Source organism: Maylandia zebra, linkage group LG9 (genome assembly GCF_041146795.1).
Source record: "Maylandia zebra isolate NMK-2024a linkage group LG9, Mzebra_GT3a, whole genome shotgun sequence".
NCBI lineage: Eukaryota > Metazoa > Chordata > Actinopteri > Cichliformes > Cichlidae > Maylandia > Maylandia zebra.
In genome coordinates this window covers 22,726,287-22,748,029 of record NC_135175.1, presented here as the reverse complement: position 1 = coordinate 22,748,029, position 21,743 = coordinate 22,726,287, and the positions used below count along the sequence as shown (strand labels likewise).

The 21,743-nt window shown below is 40.0% G+C and overlaps 2 protein-coding genes across 5 annotated transcripts; one reads left to right on the top strand and one right to left on the bottom strand.

Moving 5' to 3' along the window:
• Positions 1 to 15: 15 nt before the first annotated feature.
• On the bottom strand, positions 16 to 11,144 carry u2surp (U2 snRNP-associated SURP domain containing). Of its 4 annotated transcripts, none has more exons than XM_004546789.4 (26): positions 10,992 to 11,144; positions 10,123 to 10,221; positions 9,902 to 10,016; positions 9,631 to 9,755; positions 9,480 to 9,550; positions 9,251 to 9,339; positions 9,073 to 9,108; positions 8,880 to 8,962; positions 8,546 to 8,711; positions 8,228 to 8,439; positions 7,826 to 7,869; positions 6,105 to 6,209; positions 5,940 to 6,006; positions 5,668 to 5,831; positions 4,172 to 4,334; positions 3,981 to 4,060; positions 3,791 to 3,878; positions 3,529 to 3,666; positions 3,211 to 3,400; positions 3,024 to 3,104; positions 2,861 to 2,912; positions 2,612 to 2,756; positions 1,302 to 1,412; positions 1,032 to 1,159; positions 706 to 915; positions 16 to 524 (listed from the first exon to the last, which is right to left on the bottom strand). In XM_004546789.4, exons 1-26 carry the CDS (start codon positions 11,034 to 11,036, stop codon positions 386 to 388), a joined length of 2,946 nt encoding a protein of 981 aa, XP_004546846.1. In that variant the 5' UTR covers positions 11,037 to 11,144; the 3' UTR covers positions 16 to 385. The 4 variants fall into 4 exon arrangements, with proteins under 4 accessions (XP_004546846.1, XP_004546847.1, XP_004546848.1 ...); XM_004546790.4 differs by having other exon boundaries at positions 706 to 891; XM_004546791.4 differs by lacking the exon at positions 9,073 to 9,108.
• Positions 11,145 to 12,055: 911 nt separating this feature from the next.
• Positions 12,056 to 21,743, top strand: pcolce2b (procollagen C-endopeptidase enhancer 2b). Its single transcript, XM_004546788.3, has 9 exons — positions 12,056 to 12,312; positions 12,583 to 12,691; positions 13,067 to 13,322; positions 15,968 to 16,092; positions 16,878 to 17,014; positions 17,115 to 17,278; positions 18,228 to 18,311; positions 20,756 to 20,923; positions 21,283 to 21,743. Exons 1-9 carry the CDS (start codon positions 12,179 to 12,181, stop codon positions 21,411 to 21,413), a joined length of 1,308 nt encoding a protein of 435 aa, XP_004546845.2. The 5' UTR covers positions 12,056 to 12,178; the 3' UTR covers positions 21,414 to 21,743.

The following is a 21,743-nucleotide window of genomic DNA, read 5'->3' as shown; positions in this document are numbered from 1 at the left end:
AGCTCTTTGTTTAAAAAAAAAAAAAAAATCACTTTATTAGGAATTATTTTTAATGTGAACTACAAAAACAGAAAATGACAGCATGAATAAGACTATTGTCGTCACACTCTTTACAGGTGTGGTCTACCACATGGATGAATTCCATTTGGAGGTGATGGGAATCAGGAAACACAAGCACGTTATTTATTTTTTTACAATATAAAACAGCAGTGGCGCCATCTATCTGGTACACCAGATGGAAACCCATGCAAAACCCTCCACACTTCATTGTCCTCACTTTAACATCAGGGCAGAAATCTTCAGCTGCCAAATCAGTCAATTTTTATACACATGGCGCAGAGAATAGGAGGGAGGAGTTGGGGAAGAAAAGAAAAAAAAAAAGATGTCAGTGTTTACTCTTCTTTGACTTTTTGTGAGATCGATGTGGAGACCTTGATTTGGAGCGGGATTTCTTAGCTGATTTCTTGGGTGTCCTGGAGCGCGATCTCCTGGATCGTTTGGGTGTGCGAGGTGATGACGGTGATCTAAATAAGAAAATGGCAAAAATAAACAAAAAAATGGGAATACCCAGAAAAGCAAATATCAAATTTGTTGAATATTCAGGTCCAGGACTACATATGTAGCACTTTACTACTCTTAGTGACCACTTCAAGCACATTGAGTATGTTAAAATGTTAATATTAGTAGCGCTTAACACCATCTTACCTCTTGGATGACTTTCTGTTGCTGGATCGAGGAGAGTCTTTATGAGAAGAACGTGAGGATGTGTCTTTAGAGTATGATCGGTCGGAGCGCTCTGATCTTTCGGACCGCTCTGAACGAGGTGAGGACGACCGGCCTCGTCTGCTGCTGCTCCGCGTTGGGCTCGGTGATCCACTGTGACGACGCTTCCTATCAACCGGAGGGGACAAATATCTGTCACACAGGAAATTAAATAAATCCAATGTTCCATGAATGAAAGAAAAAAAGAAAAACCCTAGATCCACACTTTGAATCACTGAAAGCACGCAGCAATTAAACAAGTGTCTGACCTCTCCTTTCTGGTTGGTGTGTCCTCCTTCTCTTTTTCCTTCTTTAACTCTTTCAACCGTGCCTCAGCTTTTTCCTTCTCTTTCTTTTCCTTCTCTTTTTCCCGCTCCAGTTTTTCTTTTTCTTTTTCCTAAAGGGATTAAAAAAAAAAAATCTCTTGTTAGGTTTTGATTTTTTTTTTTCACGGCATGTAACAATTATAAACCAGTAATAAATGATCAAAAGTGTGCATTTTTCTTCCAAACTTTAAGTACACCTGATCCAATACACACCTTTTGTAGTAGTTTGTCCCTATAATGTTCCACCTGCTCCTGAATACTCTGACCGGGCTTCTTAGGTCTTTTCCCAGACTCCAGCTCATCCTGGAACTTCATGACTTTAACCTGCATGGAGAAATACAATCAACTATTGTCGTATACTGCCATGTGCAGTCTGAGGTCTGTGGTATCTGTAAAGTACCTCTATCTCTTCCTCACTCTCAGCACTATTATTTTCATCCCTTCCTGTTTCCCTGTTACAATTCACAGACAACCCTGTTCTAATTGGCTCTTTAAAAATATGGTATCAATTCCGGCGTCACTTCAATTCAGTCTCTGCTTCTGCTCTGACCCCAATCTGCAACAACCACCTCTTCCCCCCGTCCCTGGTGGACGACTCCTTCCATATATGGGCAAGAAAAGGTATCAAATGGTTTTATGACTTTTTAAACATAACATTTTTCTCAGTTTTAGTGACCTTTGTTCTTTGTATGATTTGCCCTCGTATCATTTGTTCCACTGCTTTCAAATAAGACACTGTGCATCTTCTATCTTGCCAGAGTTTCCAAGTCAGCCTCTCAAGCCTTGGTGGGAAGACTTGTTCCAGTTGAAGCCTCACAGTAAGGCTCTAATATCACAAATATATACTTTAATTATGGCATCGGACAATTACTCAACCGAGAAGATTGCTTCGAGTTGGGAACAGGAACTGGGTTTTCAGTTTGTTGAAGGTTATTGGGACAAAGTAATTGACAAAATTCATTCCTCAGCCTCATGTGCAAGACTCTCCCTTATTCAGTTTAAGACGGTATACAGGTTACACTTCTCAAGATCTAGACTATCTAAAATATACCCCGGCATTCCTGACCTGTGCAACAGATGCAACACAATCCCCCGGCAATTTAACTCATATGTTTTTTGCCTGCCCGTCACTTCAATTATACTGGACTTTTTACTTTGAAGTGCTCTCTCATGTTTTGAGCGTTACTCTCAAGCCATGCCCACTAGTTGCCCTTTTTGGTGTTTCTGAGGACGCCACCCTAAACCTTAGTCGTAAGCAACTGGATATTATCGCTTTCACTTCACTGCTGGCACGAGGTCGAATTTTGCTGTCTTGGAAAGCTCCTCACCCTCCAGCCCAATCACGTTGGCTGGAAGATGTTATGTTTTTCTTTTTTTCTGTTTTATTGTTATCATCCGAATTTTAATGGCCTAATCTGTCTTGATATATGTCTTTGTATCGGTTGGTACTTGCTGTATTGGGCCTGATATGTCAAATTACACATGCAAAACTTTATAAATAAAGAAGGGGGGGGGGGGAGTACCTCTATCTCTCTGAGCTTAGAGCGCTTCTCCTCGTTCATTTCAGACATCTTTGACTTAAAGTCAGAGTCATCTCTGATTGGGTTGGAATAGCTCTGATTATCTTCTGAACGAGGGCTTCTGTCCTCATCACTGTCCGCATCGTCCCTTTAGAGGTGAACACAATTAATTTTTTTAAACAAAGGCGTGTCAAGGCATTCACAAAACATCAAACTCAAAAGGCAAACACACACACACAAAAAAAACCTTACTTTTTTGTTTCTTCTGGCTGCTCAAATATCTCCCACTTGGAGGTTGTCACAGCTGAGGAGCAAACAAAGGCAATTATATGAGTCAAGTAATTGCAAAACCCTCACGCCAGCTATGATAACATAATGTAGGTAACAACTAATCTGACACTTTAAAAGGCCTCACCTTGAGATTCTAACTCTGCCTCATCCACTGCTTCCCATTTCGATGGTGCTACCTTGAAGGGAGCATCCTTGGACGGATCCACTATATTAACAGAAAGAAGAAAAAAAAGAAAAGAACTGAGTCGCTGGGAAATTGATGGATCCAACAGCTCTTGGAAACATGCTTTGCTATTGTATGCACTACTCACAAGGTATTCCATCTAGGTCTTCTTCCATGGACTTGATAGGAACTCCATCTAGGTCATCCAGAGGGGCTCCATCGATTGGTGCCCCATCAAGGGGAACTGAGTCAATGGGCACTCCATCCACGTCCTCCAGTGGAGTACCATCTACATAATCCCCGATAGGAGCCCCATCAATGTCGTCTGCTGGCTCAGGCTTGATACAAATGTAGAGGAAAAAGAAAAAACATGGAAATTTAGTAGCAGCATGGTAAAATTTCAAAGCAATAATAATACAATAACTTTAATGGTACTGAAAAGACTAAATAATAAAGCCTCACTTACCTCCACAACAAGGCTTACAGGCTCCTTCTCCACAGCGAGGTTTACTAGACCAAGGAAGATGTTCTGCAGCTTGATAAGAAAAGGGTCAGGGTACACAGCCCAGTCCTCCCATGCCCGGAAACATGACATTACCCGTTGCTAGCGCACACACACACACACACACACAAAAAAAAAAGAATTAGGACAAAAAGAGCTAAGTAACCTGGATGTTTAACTATATAAATTATCAAGGCTGTGAAGTTTACTTAACAAGACTTGGTACCTTGAAGTTTTCACACTGAAGGTGACCTTGTATTGTTTTGTAAGTTGCGTTTAGGTCGGCGAAAATCTGGCAGAGTTTTGTCTCAAAGCTATTACGAACAAGGAAAGAGCAATTTATTTCCTGGGAAAAAAGGAGTGACTAAGTGAAATTGATGATAATATGGTTCAAGTATACAAACGACATAGCTTACTATTTTCTGTAGTAAGATGCATTGGCTACTTTGGCAGAAGAGTTATACAGCACATCAGAAACTAGATACAACCGTGCAATCTGAAACACATCAAAGAGCAAACCGGAGTTTATGATTCTGGAAGGGTTTTCGGGTAATTCTATAAACAGGTTGTTATCAAAGTCTTTCTCTTCTTTTGGTCAATGTCTTGCCTTCTTGGGTAAAGGGGTCTTTAGGATGGAGAGGGACTCTGTGATACACTCCACAATTTCTTCAGCAGCTTCAGCATGGCTGAGACAGAACAGCATGGCCTCTGCAATATCTGCCCTCCTGGGAGTCAAACCACGCAGCATCTCCTCTAGTTTGTCCCGCTCCCTGCAGAGATGAAGGACAGTGAGGACAGAGTGCATTTAACCCAGCTGTTGTCTGCACTACTGTACTTTTCATATCTGTCTAGGGCTGTTCATATAACGATATATATGGGATGACGATATAAAAACGTCTATCGTTTCATTTTACGCTATCGTTTGTTTCGTGGTGTCGCAAAATAAACTGTTTATGGCAATATTTTTTCATCGTTTTGATGGTCACTGTAGTGGCTATATTAATTTCTTAAAGTTATCTCTTTCTCTTATATTTAATATAACCACACTACGGAGGGACAAGTGCCTGTTTTTATGCGTTGTCGTTAGCAACAACGACGGTAAAACCATCACGTGTCTGCTTGTTTATGTTCCACATAAACCTTTCACAATAAAGCTCAAGATCCTGTTGAGACTTTTCAAAATAAACTGAATCACGTGAAAGAGTATGCAGATTATTTACGGATGAAAAGCAAAAAAGAGCAGTCAGGTGCTAAAAAATAAACCTTAGACTCAAACGTTAGAACAGGCCCGCAGCACGCCGTGTAATAAATACTCACAAAGAAAACGGCGGCCGCTACAACTTATGTCTAAAAATGCATCCTTTAATGCATCGGTTAAAACACTCGACTCCAGGTACACGACGCCCAGCTGGAAACACTTCATTCAAGTTGAGCTGCCAGAGATTCACAGAATTTACAGAAAATGTTAAATCTTTGTGATTTATATCATTATCGGGACGATAGATGTCTTATATCGGGATATGAGATTTTGGTCATATCACACAGCCCTATATCTGTCACAATAATAAAATAAAAGCCAGGACCAAAATAAATTAAAGCTTCATTTGCGTGGCTGCTTTTTTTCTTAATACACCTAAAATTTTAACAATAAAAGTCAGTGTTAAGGAAAAAAAAAGTATTTCTGTCCACTGAAACTGTAGAGCTCCAGAGAGGGCATGTTGGGGTAGGCCTGGGTTTTCAATTGCAAAGCACAAGTTTATTCCATTACAGTTGACAATTCAGGTTCTCACTTTGTGTTTTTACATTTACTTTCATGTTAGATTAGCAAAACTGTAGAAGTGCGAGTGCAGGCGTGAGCTGCGAGTTGATGTTAAAATTAATGGATATGCAGAGAAACTCGACTATCCTGCCGATTTCTAAATACTGAGTCACTACTCAGCAAAGTATTAACAGTTGTAACAACACTGGAGCAGGTGGGAACATCAACAAAGCCAATTAGAAATCAAAGCATGACTCCAGTGTTCCTTCAAGTAAAGACCTCAGAACTTCTGCAATTTAGCAAATACAACATAGATGTAACAGAATATAAACAAATATTCTTACTCTTCTTTTAAGCAGCCTTTCTTATTGGCCTCCTCTTCATCTTCCTCCTCCTCACCGTCATCGTAAGGACCATGGAGGTACGGATTAAGAGGAGGTGGGCGCCACAAAGAGCCATTTTTAAACATCCTAAAGTCATCTGTTCGCCATTTGGCTGGTGATTCACCCTGAGGAAGTAATAAATCACAGTGAACACATTGATAAAAAGAAGAAACTTAGTGGAATGGCTGGATCCCCCTGAAATTTTGCAACTTTTTTCAAGATAGAAAACTAACCTGCAGTATGGAGTAGAGCTTCCATCGGTAGTATACATGTGCTGGGCTCTGGTTCTCAAATAAAAACCTGTCATAAAAAGACATACACAACCTTTGTAACTCAGCACATCATAGAATTTTAGCTAACAGAATAACACTACATTTCTATTGTGCAGCTAAGCTCACCTGTACATGGGATTGTTGATCTCTCTGTTCATGATCATGGCTTCAAACATTGGTCCTTCACGCACCACAAACTCGATCATTCGATGGATGAGAGAGAGCAAATTCCTACAAGAAAAACACAGTTAAAGCAAACGGATTCAGACTGGACGGACTCTTGAACACTACTAAAACCTCCCAATTAAAGATTAATTTATTCTTGGTGGTCTGACACACTCAACAGGCTGACTAGGCAAAGACAATTTATGTCACACAATGAAATGCTGCAAGCATAAATGCAGCTGTATTGACCTATACCTGAATAATAAATTTCTACTGTGATATTATATACTTGGTACAGAACGATGGCTAAATCACTCTAAAATCTTACCACAATACCCATTTATTATTTACTATAGCGACGGTTTAAATGACGGGGAATATGAGACAACAGATGACTGTCAGAGTGTGTCACATGACCAGGAATAAATTAACCATCACTGTGGCTACACCTCTGGGCCTACATATAACATCAATGAATACACGCAAAAAATAAAAAATATGTATATAAAAACATTTTGTGACAGTACGACATTCATGTCAATTAAAAAAAAAAAAAAAGGAAAAGAAAAGAAAAGCTTTTTTTATTGCATCTACTAAGGTCATGCCTGTGTTCTTTGAAGCTACAGTGCAACAGCTTTTAATTACATTGCACTGCTCGGAACCTTCATATAAAATATCTTTAAGTTCAAATTTCACAATGTGGGGGTGAGTGGAATTGGGAACAACAGGAGCGAGACATTAATAAGACACCGTACTAACAGGAATATTTGTCAGTACAGTGCCTTTCAATTCCCACTCTTTCCTACTAATGTAACGTGAAAAAGCAGTACATGATCTTTGGCTTAAAACGGGTTATCTACTAGTGGAGTTGGTACCGACTTAAAACTGTGCAAATGGGAACGTTAGAAGTTCTTCTGTGATAATTTGTAGAGGAAATAAATTGTGCAGGCTGCATACAATTAGCCTAAAGTGGCCAACAAGACAAAGGATGTCTTTCATTTGACAACACAAATCACATTTACTTGTATTGGAGCCGATCGTACCAATGACGGGGTAAAATTCTGTATACTTTCCCAATCCATCCCATGATGCTTTTCAGGTCCCTCGCTGCTGCAGACAGTTCAACTTGTGCTGCTCACCAAGGCCAATGTCAAAGGTCATATATAGACTAATGATGGCAGGTTTGGATTTGTCAGCAGGAGCCAAATTTACTGAGCTCCTCATAGTGACAGAGGCCAAGGGGGGAGACGGTCTGAGTGAGCAATGGTCAGAGAACAGGTTTTCACAACTACGGATCTAGAATCAGCAGATCATGTATGTAGCAGAGTACAACATCACTAAAGTTGAGAAACACGATTTAATGTCTATGTATGGAGTGGGACTGTGAAAGTAATGATATTTTTCTCTAAATAGCATAGTTATTAAGATCTATAATGATGTTTGGCTACACATGTAAAGAAAATATGAATGATGGAGGGATGTGAAACAAACTTCAGTCAGTATTATTCTAGGTACTAGTATGAAGACGCCGTGCAGCTGCCTCAACCATTGCTCATCCACACTGACCAGCCCCCTGTAGCATGCAGTGATCAAATGATCAAACGTATTAGTTTCATTATGGGATGTTTTTTTTCTTTCTAAGTTTGTACACCAATTTAAAAAAAAAAAAGAAAAACATGTACCTTTCTGTTGGGATAACCACTTTGACTATGGCTTGCGACAGAGTCTGTATATGAAGTCACATCAGATAATAAACATAGAATGTGAGTATTGTTACAAAGGCAACAGGTGAAAAATATAAAAAATGCATTTAAAAAGTGCAAAAAGACAATAACTTTCCTTTCCTGCTGTCAGTTTTACTAGAGGCCAAACAACCCTGATACTTTACCACAGTAACACCTCTTTGTAACACTGAGCATTTTGCACACATTGACATTTGATAATGACACTTTCTTACACACAACAACTAATTCAAAATCTAAATCCTGTACTGACTTGCTTATTATGACTAACATCTTACCACCACAATTAACAAAACATTGCCATATCCCATGAGAAAATCCTAGGCTGACGTATTGAATTACCTTGTCGAACTCCTCCTTGTTTTTAGGTGGAGGAAGCAGAGGAGCATTGGGGTTCTTTAGCCTCTCTCGGGGCTGTGCGTTGAATGGGAGGCCAGAGGGAGGCGGGGGGAGTGTATGTTCCATCATAGAAGGAGGGATATAGATGGGATGGGGTGGAATGGGCACACCTTTTCCCCATCCTAATTTCATCTCAAAGTTCATTATCATCTTTCCTATTATGGGAGTAAATGTGCATTAAATTATACACGCACATGTGAACTGGAAAGAAGATAAAAGGATGTAATATAACAACTTAATAAAAGAATTCGAGATTCGTACCATTTAAGTTTTTGAGTGCTCGCTCTGCATCCCTCCTGTTCATGAAAGCCACAAAGCCACAGTTCCTCTCCCGAGCCCTTTCCTCATCTGTCCTCGGCCACATGATTTTCACACTTGCCAGCGGGCCATACCGGCCAAACTCTTGGCACAGCATCTCTTCGTTCATCTATGAAGTAAATGATACAAATTGAGAAACACAGACATTGCATAAATATTTCCCATTCTGAATTAAGGGCATATGTAGCAAATTTTGAAGGAATAGCAACATGCTTAAGCCCCTCCTTTTATGGCATGCTTTACATTACTTCCACTTCATGCATGTTTAGATACAAACCTGTGGATTGATGTTTCCAAGGTACAAGTTAGTAGTGGATGGATCTCCAACGTCATGGGAACCTGGTGCACAGTCATCCAAAACTGCAGACACAGAGAAAAGAAAAGAATTTCCTGCTGCTGTCTGACAGGACCAACATTATTTTCTTAGCAAGATAAAGGTATTCACGGTCACTATATTAAGTCAAAATTACCACTGGACGGACGGTTTCTTCGTGAAGAACCATCCGCTAAAAGAAGCAGAAAAGCAGTATAAATTTTGTTTCAGGGTAGATGTGGACAAAGGGACAGAGGGTGGCGTAAGGCAGGAAAGGGCCCTGTCAGGCCAAGTTAGTGCACGTAAGGCAGTCACGCGACTTAAACAACACTTACAGGAGCGTCTTCCATCTGTCCCAGAGAGCGGTTCGAAGCGACTAACACGTCCTTTCATCTTGTGTCTTTCATCTCTCTCTTCCTGTATTCTACAAGACACAGACACATATCACAGCTGATTAAAATCTGTGTTTAATATATTACAACTTTAATAACCACACCAAAAGTCTTAGGAACATCTAATCTCTGCCACTAAAATATTTTAACACCTTCCTGTGTTAAAACTTACTGTTTAAGTTCTTCTTTGAAGAGCTCCAAATTACTCTTCTTCTTTTCCTTTTCACTGCTCTTCTTTAAGCCCTACAATGAGGAAACCAGGTAAGTGTTATTCAATGCAAAAGTTAGACGAGATGCTTCTCATTCTCAGAAACAGTACTTACATGCCGTTTGTCTAATGCTAAAAATTGTGGCGGAGTTTCCAAAGGCAGGATGCTTTTTGGTTGGGTCTCAAAACGTGACTTAGGCTTGTACAACTTTCCTCTCTTGTCATCAGCAGCCGCTTCCTCTGCAAGGAGAAAACCTTTTTTTAGTTTTCGCCCTCCAATCACATTACTGTTTCAATTTCCGAAGTAAAAAAGGTTTGGTGAACTGTTCTTTAACATTTGCATATTTTGCAATCAGTTTGAGAAATATATAATGCAAAACGTATACCTTTCGTTGCATTTGCAATGCCACCACGGACAAAAGCTTTGACTTTTCCCTCCCCTCCTCCTTCAAAAGCAGCAAGAAACTCCTCATAAATTTCAGCTGCCGCTCGTTCATCTTCCTGAACACACACGCGCACAAAGGTGTCAAAGTAAATAAATCATATAAATCTCTAACAGCTATTACTCATGCAGAGAATATTGTGCAAAAGGAAAATCCATACTTACTTTTTTCTTTATTTCATCTTGTTCCTTTTTGCTGAGGGTTCTCTTTGCCACTGCCATCTTGCCAATGCTGAAAGACTTCAGTTTGCTCTCAAGCAGCGCCTGTACATGTCAACAAAGTATGGTTGTTTTCACCAGGTATTTAATAAGCACACATTACGACTATTTAATAACTGGAAACAACCACGACTTGTTCAAGTAATGTTGAGTCCTGCTATTATTATTATTTAATATGCCTAACAATAATCCCGTAAACGGGTAACTTCAGCGCGGACTGTAGCCGCTGGTTTATAAAGTCGGCTGTATTAAATAGGCGCCGGCAACCGTTACTCAGACATTTAACACTAATTATTTAAGTATAATACATTACACATTTACGACCAAGCTGCAGCTGGAGACCAGGAAAGATTAAGAAATTAGCTAAATTAACAAGAGGCCTAAGAAGTCGTCTTTTGGTGCAGCGCCACGGACTGAATGCATTGCGCTAAACGGCGAATGACGGTTAGGCCCCAGCTCCCAAATGCTTAATTTACTATTTCCACACTGAAATATACAACCACTGTACGTCATCCAGAAGACAATGCACGTGTAAAGCTTGTGATTTGCGAACAAGTTTATTCCTGTGATAACTGCTTCCATTAATCCAGTTTATGGTGACCAACACATTAGCTTAGCTTAGCTAAAACCAGCCAGTGTGGCTGCGGCGCCTCAGTTAGCCGTAGCGCGGCAGTGTTAGCAGACACTGTTGCGCACACTCCCTGTTGTGGTCTTTTACAGCAAACAGCTAGTGCTGTTCAAGCACAAGATTATTTGCACAGTTCTCATTACAACAGGTGCAAGTGAGCTAAAACAACTACAAACTATAAGTTTACCTTAGCGCTAGCTTTCTGAGAGCCACCAGGCGTTCGGTCCGCCATCTTTTGTGGAACTGAAATGAATCGATCGCCGAGCTGATGATAGTGGCAACTGTGAAACTCCAGGCGTCGCAATCAATCACAGAATCGCCGATGCTTCCCATCTCTCTTCTTTCAGTTTCTCAAGCGCGACACAAGGATTCAAAATTCTATCACGTACTAAAACTATAAATATGTATAAATTAATAAAATTAATACCACTATTACACTACTACGCTTCCGTAAACTCTCATTTGCTGCTCTAAGTGACTTCAATCTCACTCTATCCTTTTTGTTTGTTTGTTTTTGTCCCCACTGAAAATTCCGATGTGAATGGTGTGTATATGCCATAATCAGCATGCAGGTTCCGTATAATTCAAAGTGCAGATTCAGACTAAGATATCAGGGTAAATAAACAAAGAATGAAGGAGCCTAAATATTACCACACGTGTACCAGTGCAAGAAAATAAGGTAATTTCACTATTCATGAAATTTAAAAACAAATGACATGGACTGAGCATTTCAAGAAATGCAAATGGACAAATAGGTAACATCTAAAATAGAAATAATAATTATATAATCAAATAAACAACATAATATGATGGAGAGAACAGCACATTTTTGAATTGGAATTTGAGTGATAATAAAATTGCTTACACCATAGTTTGTCCAGCAGGTGGTGCTCTCTTTCAATCCTCAGATGACCCCTTTGCAGCACACAACTCTAACAAGCCATATTTCATGTAATTGTATTTTGTATTCAGTTTATAGAGATATATAAAATATAAAATAAAAAAATAAGATTGGAGAACACAACACAAGTTGCCTCATTCACCTTTAGGCACATGCAGGTATTTGAATTCAGAAATATACACGTTGATCGGAATGTGAAACCATGCATAGATAACTTCTGGAGTCAAGTATATTCATGCCATCTCCTTAAAGGTTTTCAAGCCACTCCCTCCCCTCCCAGCGCGTCTTTAACCCCCCCTGAGGGAAAAAAAAAAAGAAAGAAAGAAAAAAAAGAAATGTGCACCCTGCGCCCCGTCCCTCCTACCACGCAGAACAAACGCTATATTCATCTGCTTGCTTGAGTTTTCCGTTGCTGAAAGTCCTTACAGGAGCTCCTGGGTACTTTTCCCCTCCGTTTTAGCCTGTTGAGCACAATGCCATTCACGCCACCGGGCGAAAACAGGCGAAGCTCCTGCTCCGTTTTCCCAACAATGTGGAGAACATGCAGTATTTTTTGCGCATGGACTCTACTGTTCTTGACAGAAGTCTGTGCGCAGTCCCAGCAGAGGTACTTATTTATTAACTTTTTTACCCCAAACTCAAATTTTCTTGAAAGATTTATTAGATTAAAAAAGTAAGGATCCCATTTAGCCTTTTGAAAATCACCGTCAGATGACTGGAGTTGGAAGAATATTGTGCAGTATGGGCTGCCTCGGGACATGTGGCGAGGAACTGAATGCACTGAATCCAATGGATATTATCAACTTTGTTTTTAAATTTTGCTGTAATGCACCGTTATTATTTTATTTATATGTATAGAAAATATCTTTCTCCTCAGACCAATCTTTACATGTGGCGGAAACATCACAGGAGAGTCTGGAGTAATCGGGAGCCAGGGGTACCCAGGAGTTTACCCTCCAAATACCAAATGTGTGTGGAGAATCACAGTGAGTCCAGTTCTGTTTTTCATTCATAGCATATGATGACAGTGATAAAGCATTGTTCATTAAAAATAAATACAGTATGACAATCTTTGTCTTAGTCCAAACTCCTAATTTCCTTCTAAAAATAGTTAACCACAGCCGCAGTTAGCTTAGGGCAATCTTTGCTGAGTGGCTCTGTGATGTTTCTGTACTTTATTGCAGTGAAGCTGATGATTAGGTTGGAAAAACGGCATAAGCTGGGTTAAAATGCACAATTAGGTTAAATGTTTGAGAGTATTAAAGTAACAATATTCAGTATTTAGGTCTATGCTCTTTTGTTTGTTATGCCATCTAATAATAATAATAATTTAACTAAGCATTCTCCAACTCCCCACCCAGGTCCCGGAGGGCAAGGTGGTGGTACTGTCATTCCGCTTCATTGATCTGGAGAACGACAACCTGTGTCGCTATGATTATGTGGATGTCTACAGCGGCCATGTCAATGGACAGAGACTGGGTCGCTTCTGTGGAACGTTCAAGCCAGGAGCCCTTGTTTCCACAGGCAACAAGATGCTCCTGCAGATGGTATCCGATGCCAACACTGCTGGGAGTGGCTTCCTGGCTGTTTTCTCTGCTGCCCATACACATGAGCGAGGTAAGAAAACATGGGGAGAAGAAGAAGCTTGGGCATGCTTCCTCTTAACACAGCTGTCTTAGTCAAAGGTGCCAAGTTTGCAAGGGTAGCAGAACATCTTGCTGCTATCCAAGCATGTAATGCAGAAATATGTGGAGCTTCTGTAATGTTACTAAGAAGTAAATCTTACCTTGTTTGTATGCAGACACCCAGTAAAACAACAGGATGTATCCATTCGTGTAGTGCTTAGTAAGAGCAGGTCTGTGGGCTAAAAGTCCATGTGGATTAAAAGAAATCTGCTTTTTAACTCTTCTCGCACTGTGATGTGGAATTTCTCATGTTTTTTGGCTATTGTGCTGCAAGGCAAAGGTCAGAAATTTCACTTAGAGCCTTTAGCGTTTTTCCTCACTGGGCCATCTACTGTTTTTAGAAGTTTAATGTCTGGTTTTCTGTACCGTAGGAGCTGACAGCTGTAGTGGACAGTGTCAATTAACCAGTCAGCCAGGCTCTTATCCGCCGGCAGAGAGACTGTTGCTATCCTGTCTTTAAACATGGTTAAAACCAGAGGTGTGGACTCGAGTCACATGACTTGGACTCGAGTCAGACTCGAGTCATTAATTTTATGACTTTAGACTTGACTTGAAAAAATGTTCTAAGACTTGTGACTTGACTTGGACTTTTACACCAATGACTTGGGACTTGAATTGGACTTGAACCGGTTTACTTGAAAAGACTTGATATTTTACCCCAAATATAAAATTTAACATGCATATTATATGGAGATTGAAAATGTGACGTCATTCACGGGTAGAACCGCAAAGGATTCTGGGAACTCGTGGCAAGCGGTACTAGCGCACGCAGGCTTTCAATTAAAATCAGTCACACAGCGATAAAAAGAAACACAAAAATGTCAAGAAGCTGTTGTATTATTAACTGCAATAGCCGGTCGCATGACAGCCACGGGAAGCCGACGGGTAAAGAGATCGGTTGTTATCGGATTACGTCGTTGAAGAGAAATTGTTCAAGCCATGTTTCCGAAGTAACAAAGAGGCGACTGGATTGCAGCCATTCAAAGATCAAATATAACGTCCTAGAACACTCCAGCTCACAGGTTAGTCTGCTCCAAGCATTTACACAAAGGTCAGTCTGCTGTTGTAGTTAATGCGTCATTTTTCTTAACATAATTGGTGATATAGGTTACAAGCAAGTCTGGCGCTGAACAGAAATTGTCGCACTATGCTCCTTTATTTATTGTGCATAAATAGTGAATTGTCCTGACACAATATTGCGTTTCGCTTCTGTTATTATGGTACATTGACAAAAACATATACTTTTATTCACAGGATAAAACAGGTTTTTTGTATCACTAATTGCCCAGTACGATTACAGCATACAGTATTATTGTCACTGCTACATTTCTGTGATGCTACCAGAAATTATTTCCACTACTAATTAATTACCGTTGAGCTCAAAGGTCCTATTAATAAACGGTTAAGGAATGTGTATTTATGACGACGATTTGTGAGACTGGTAAACTTATGATACGTACGATGGTCTTTCGTTCTACACGGTGCATTTCAAGGTCCTGCACCCATCCGTCGGTAAACTGTACCTGGGCTTGTTGCAGTGACCGGAAGTTACTAAACTTCATGAGTGTATGCGCTCACTCCAAGAACCGTATAATTATAAATATGCATATAAATATGCTAAGATGAGATAGCTGACTTCATCTAACTAGCAAATGTTGTCCAGGCTACGTTGGTGATACAGTTTTTTTTTAATGTGTATGATATTTTTGTCATGCGATTTTAAAGCTGGTCCTACAACCGCATCCAAGAATAACATGCAGCTTATCTCAGAACTGTCGGTGAAAATTATTCTTGGAGCTAGGTTTAATTGAGCTGCATTTTAAAGAGGTGCAATTTCACAATTTGTGTATATTTTCTAAGTTCACTATTTTGTATGTGTTGAGAAAAACACAGATTTTAAAATTACATGGTCTAATATTTACATTTAGCATAACTGCAACATTATTTTTTCGTTTGTTTTTTTTTAAAGACTCGAAAGGACTTGAAATTCAAAGTTTCAGACTTGTGACTTGACTCGGACTTTTACACCAGTGACTTGAGACTCGACTCTGACTTGCCTGACATTACTTGAGACTTGACTTGAAACTTGAGGATAAAGACTTGAGACTTACTTGAGACTTGCAAAACAATGACTTGGTCCCACCTCTGGTTAAAACTCTGCTGCACCACGTGTCACCCATTTGTAGAGATTTGTTTTCTTCAATTTGCTAAATGTATTTTTTTACATGCTGGAAAGGCAGAATCAGTTAAAGTATATGTCATAAGGAAAGCGTGTTTTTAAGCGATTTGATCCTTTGAGAGTTTGTGTTTTTTCTGAACTGATGTTCCTCTGATGGCAGTTATTTTTAAACCCACAGATGACTAATGACAGACTTGCTTTTTATGGTGTTCATAATGACAAAAAGGCAGTGAGAGCCCCCAGACGCAGTTAATAACACGAGCACATTACTGACTCACCATTATAGCTTTTAAAAGATTGCTAAATAACATTCATTATTTCATTCAAGCAATAACAGGAGCAGAATTTAGCTAATTAATTGTGTAATCCTAGCACTAACTTCAGTCATTTCTCCTCAGGGGACCAGTACTGTGGAGGCAGGCTGGTTAAGCCCTCTGGGACTTTCAAAACACCCAACTGGCCTGAGAAGGACTACCCAGCTGGAGTGACCTGCTCCTGGCATATAGTAGCACCAAAGAACCAGGTCATACATTAAAATTTTTACTTAAAAAAATTAGTAAATGCAAATGTTTCTATCTGAATAACTGGCCTCAAATGAACTGAAATTCCAGGAGATTGTGCAAAAGTTTTGAGTCACTCCTAATTTCTTTATATTTTGCTTCCAAGGAGACACTGTCTTCTCAAGTGCTGTGTAGCAATACTTCTTCAGGCTTTCTGGAGGGTTTTCAAAGGCTTTCTTTGAACATTGGCTGCTTTTTCACTCATTTTCAGGCCAGTCCTTGTACCTGAACATTTTCAGGGGAATATCTTTGTTTGTTTGTTTCTTTATTAGGCCACAATATCTGTGCACCATTCAAATATCAAACACAGTTTGACAGGCAGAATATAGTATTTTTGTAACAACAGAGTGATTCCCAAAGAGTTTTTAGAGGAAAATTGTCATATCTTGACATGGTGTGTGATGTGTGCTTAGAAAATCTGAGGAAACTGGAGAAGCTATCCACAGCAGATAAACAGAGTTTTGTAAATAAATGAAGATACAGAAGTTTTTCATCTAGTCATTTTTCCATGCATGTTTTCCCTCTATATCAATGATGAGTAAATGCCAGTGGCGGAATAACACTCTATTGAAATAAAACATTGCAAGTTACCTGAGCCGTTCTTTTAAGAAATCTCAGTGAGTCGCAGGTGGAGTATATCTTTTCAAAAATGACAGCATACACTTTAGTCAGATGATGCACCCTAGGGCCTGTTATAAGCTTCTGCTAGAAAAAAGAGGAATACTTTATAACTTGTCTCCTGCTGCAGATTATTGAGGTGAAGTTCGAGAAGTTCGATGTGGAACGAGACAACTACTGCCGCTACGACCACGTCTCCATTTTCAACGGGCCGGAAATAAACGATGCGAAGAGGATTGGCAAATACTGCGGAGACAGCCCCCCAGCGTAGGTGATTTCTGTCATGCTGTAGAGTTCATTTTCACTAAACCATCATGTGATTTCATTTCAGTTCATCCTCAGTCTGCTTTCCTGTGCTGCTCTGTAGGCCGGTGTTGTCGGAGGGGAATCAGCTCCTAATCCAGTTCCTGTCAGATCTCAGCCTGACTGCCGACGGCTTCATTGGGCACTACAAATTCAGACCAAAGAAATTCCCCACCACAACAGTACTGCCTGCAACTACCACACAGCCAGTCACCACCAGGCCAATACGTAGGTAGCAGCTTATATTCAATAGAAACCATTAAAAAACTTCTAACATCCACAGACTTCTAATATCTGCATTAGCTGATTTGACTGTATTTGCTTTGTGCTGCTGGATTCTTTGATAACATGTGGGATTTTATCTCCTTCTTTCAACTTGAGAAGGATCTAAAATCTGCTTCCAATAGCAAATGTAGGCAAGAGAAGGAAAGAGCGAGGTGCTTAAGTAGTAGTACAGTGTGCTGCTTGTGGCCATGCATTCTGCTACTGTCCCCACACATGTGGCTCACATAAGAGCAAATGCTCTGCTCACGTAAATAGATTATAACAGTCAGCCAGTGAGTCAATAGAACATACTGGAAAGTGTAGTCCAATTACAGATGCAGCCAAGCACATGTTGTAACACAGCATATGCTAAAACTATGTGTTATGCTCATAAGACTTTTCTCTTGTGTAAACTGTACATAACACAAGGGGTGGGCGTGCGTCTGCACCTGCAATCACAGCTCATTTTCATAGTCAGACTCGCATTCCCACACATTGTTGTTTTTTTCCGTCACTCAGGCCAGGTTATTTTGGCGCCCCCCCTGCTATGATGTCATGCTGTGTCACTGCTTTCTGGTTGGCTTATCTCCCCCTCTCACCCGACTTTTCCCTCCACAGTAAGAAAAATATTTGCACAGTCACATTGTATTTACTTCAAGCCTCAGTTCTTTCCTTTATGGATTCTCTTCTATCTTTAACTTCAAAAACAGACGTTCCCTCGCCACATAATCGAGCTATTGTCTGTGATACTGACAGCCATCCATCTGTAGAGACATTTGTGTTACCAAGAATACTCAGTAAATAGGCTGCAGCAGAAGCAGATGGCAACATAACTTACATGCCCGCGTCACTGGCGGGCAAAATTACAGAGGCTGATTTTTGTGTGTGTGTGTTTCTTTTTCTCTCTGTGCAGCTCTGAAGTACTCTGTTGCCCTGTGCCGGCAGAAATGCAAAAGACAAGGAACGCTTGAGAGCAATTACTGCTCCAGCAATTTTGGTGAGAACATAAAAGCTTACTGTAACTTATCAAAAACCACATTAAGCCATAGTCACTAATAAATTCCAGCCATTTTTGTATCATTTAACATATCTGCTTTCACAAATACTAATCCTAAACAGCTTGAATTGCAGATTCTCTGAAGATATATATGAGTAGACCCCATGCTGACAGCCAAAACTCCCCTTAAGTAGCAGTTTATAGTCCTGATTATGTTGCTATCTTTGCTCTGTGATTGTTTTTCCCTTACACATCTCAAAGACTTCCTTGATAGCCTGTCAAGAAGTGAATGATTGCATACAGTAGGCCACGGTTACCTGTAGTCTAAACACACACTCATACTCAGCCACTGACTGTAGGCAAAGCGGCAATAAATGAAGGCGTTTATTCAGGCTCGGCAATCTGACACATGCGGTTTGTGTCGAGGAAAAGGGGGAAAAAAGGAAAGACGAGTGATGTGGCGGCGAATGCAGAAAAAGTCGCTTTTATGTGATCGGCGCATCTGAATGAAACAGGGAGACGAGACATGACAAGGCTGAAAATAGCTGGTCCAATCACTGCTGGTATTTTAAAATAATCAAATTATGTGGCATCTACACATTAAATCATCAAATACAGCTCGCTGGTTTATGTAACAGTAGCAACAGATATAATAGCACGACTAAAACAGGCAGTCCTCTGGCTAATTTCATCCCTGTCAGGAAATGAAACAGGCAGCATGTGAAGTCCAGACGCATTGGTACCATCAGGTTAAAGAATCCTGTTCATGCTGAATGAGCCGTGCCTCCTCCTCCACTCCACCGGCTCCAGTATCACTCAGCTGTCACTGCTAAACGTCACTTCTCCACCAGCCGTGGAAACAAACGGCAAAACTGTATGTTTTTCTTTTGTGAGAGCTGGTCTGTCTAAACAGGAAATGGCTGAAACTTCACCCCGCACACTGGTCGCATTGTTTAAGCAGAATCAGTCAGGAAAATAAACCTGGAACAAAGTAGCAAAGTATCTCTGCTCTGAGCAGTTAAACTGTCAGATGATTTATAATGACGTTATCGCCTTGATTTCTTTCTGTCTGTGTGACACTAATGATGTCCCACGTTCAATTTCCTCTTGTTTGATAGAGTTGGAATTCTTTGATGTTGTATTAAAGGGAGCTTTTACCTTATAGATGGATAAGGAAGCTTTAAAAAAAAGGTCACAAGGGTGTAGCGCTCACAGCCTGAAAGGAAATGTATAGAGTCTATGCTGTTAATCCACAGTGACATTTTTAAAGACAGGCTGCACTTCAAAGAAGCGGAGTTGAGATGTAGCACGCACATATTGTTCACAGCTCTCTCAGATATGAATATGATAACCAAACGTGAATGTGAGGATGAGGGGCTAGTACTGGCAGTTGCCATAATTTATTAACAGAGGGATGTTCAACATAGCATTTCTGAACATTCTGGTTTTCTTTAGAAAGCATAAATAGTTTCTTTTTGCACACAACAATTTAATTAATTCATAGAAAACAAAACCCAAACATTTCTAGGGTCAGTATTATTATACAAACAGACTTTTTTATTGAGCCATAGCACAATCACTGCTGTGCAGTGATGTGCTTTTACTTTGTAATGCTCAAAACTTGTACAATCAAGTTAAAACCGAGGGTTATCTTCCAATTTACATAGAGTAGATAAACCTCAGCAAGGGTTTGAGCTATCACTTGAGAAAGCATGATGCCAAAAACAAAAGATATCACTTTAGACTTGAGAAAAAGAATTGTTGAGGCTCACTAAGCAGGAGGTGGATATACAAAGTTATCACAGTGTTTCCAAGTGTCTAAAACTGGAGTGAGAAGCATCATCAAGAATTTCAAAGAGAGCCACAGAGTACAGAACAATGTTGGCAGAGGTAAGAAGTTAAAAATTTCAAAGAATCTGGAAAGAAAAATAGTGAGAGATGTGCCTAAAGACCCCAGAACAAGTGCCAAGACAAAGCAAGACCAGCAAAGTTGGATATTATAGTCTGCACAAGGTTGGAGGCCAAGTAAAACTCCACTTTTTGCAGAAGAGACGCCTTTAAAGCAATTCAATTCAATTTTAAGGAATCAAATCACAACAACGGTTGCCTTTACATTGCAAGGTAAACCATACAATAGTACAGAGAATACAGTGAGAACCCAAACAATCAGAGCAAAACAATATGAGCAAAACCTTTGGCAACAGTGGGAAAGAAAAACTCCCTTTTAACAGGAAGAAACCCCCAGTTGTAGGTGACGGGAAGAAGACTGAGGTACTGTAGCACTTGCGGGAGCCATTGCAGTTGTAGTTTTCTATACAAGAAAATGTATCTGTGGATTTTACATGTATGTATTCTGTCTGTATAGGCTTTTTTGGGAGTTATATACACTATTTTTCTAAGAAATGTTTCAGTAATTTTTCATCTGCTTTTTGTGTTTACAACAGTGATAACTGGAACTGTTATTACAGCGGTGATTAGAGGGGGAAGTATGCACGCCACCGTCTCTATTATCAACGTGTATAAAGAAGGCAACCTGGCAATCCAGCAGGCAGGAAAGACAATGAGCACCAAGATCGTTATCCTGTGCAAAAAGTGCCCAGTTATCAGAAGAGGTGAGTGTACAGCGTAGAGATGAAATAAATTTTTCTCAGTGTCCCCGATATAATTTTTTCCCCCGGTTATTATCTGCAATATGATGACATTGTATAGATGCTGGTTGACTGTTTTGAATAACTTATGGCTCTGAGTTTGCCTCCTGTGATGCGCTGTCACTCTCAGTTGAGGCGTTAGGTGAGCGGCAGAACTCACTGTCCAAACAGTCAATTCAACTCTAAGTACTGTAAGTTTATATGTATGCATATAAACATATAGTATACAGACCTGCTGTGGGCAGATTCTCACATTTTGGCCTCCCTGAATGTCTCTGCCATTCTGCCACTGCATTCAGGTTTTTTTTGTGTGACCTCACTAGGCTTGAACTACATCTTCATGGGCCAGGTGGACGAGGAGGGCCGTGGAAAGATCGCCCCGCACCACTTTGTTATGGCGTTTAAGACAAAGAACCAAAAAGGACTCAACGTTTTGATAAACAAGCAGTGCTGAGTTCCGGTAGCTCTGGTGATCTTCTGTTAACTGGTCTGCTCAAGGCTCATCTGTGGATGGAAATTATTACATGAAAAAAACAAAAGCAATCTCCTTCTCAAGAACACAAACGAAGGATATGAAAACAAATCTGAATGCGTTTGCGGAGCTGCCGCTGCAAATCATGGAAACTACATGATTTATTCAGTTGATGGAAACTTTGTGTGTTCAGTCATTTTCCTCTCCAGTTACGGTAAAAAGAAAGTACATCCTCTGTCACTTCTTATATTTTATGTGTTAGGATAATAAATACATTTAACAAATCAAATTTATTTATTTAGCAAAAAACAA

What these genes read in the sequence shown, in the direction of transcription:
- pcolce2b (XM_004546788.3), top strand. Translation starts at nt 12,179, where the DNA reads ATGCCATTCACGCCACCGGGCGAAAACAGGCGAAGCTCCTGCTCCGTT. An exon ending in TGCCCATACACATGAGCGAG is followed by an intron (nt 13,323 to 15,967) that starts GTAAGAAAACAT and finishes ATTTCTCCTCAG; the next exon opens with GGGACCAGTACTGTGGAGGC. An exon ending in TTACTGCTCCAGCAATTTTG is followed by an intron (nt 18,312 to 20,755) that starts GTGAGAACATAA and finishes TGTTTACAACAG; the next exon opens with TGATAACTGGAACTGTTATT.
- u2surp (XM_004546789.4), bottom strand. Translation starts at nt 11,036, where the DNA reads ATGGCGGACCGAACGCCTGGTGGCTCTCAGAAAGCTAGCGCTAAG. An exon ending in AGCTCTACTCCATACTGCAG is followed by an intron (nt 5,832 to 5,939) that starts GTTAGTTTTCTA and finishes TTACTTCCTCAG; the next exon opens with GGTGAATCACCAGCCAAATG. An exon ending in GCATCTTACTACAGAAAATA is followed by an intron (nt 3,879 to 3,980) that starts GTAAGCTATGTC and finishes TGTTCGTAATAG; the next exon opens with CTTTGAGACAAAACTCTGCC.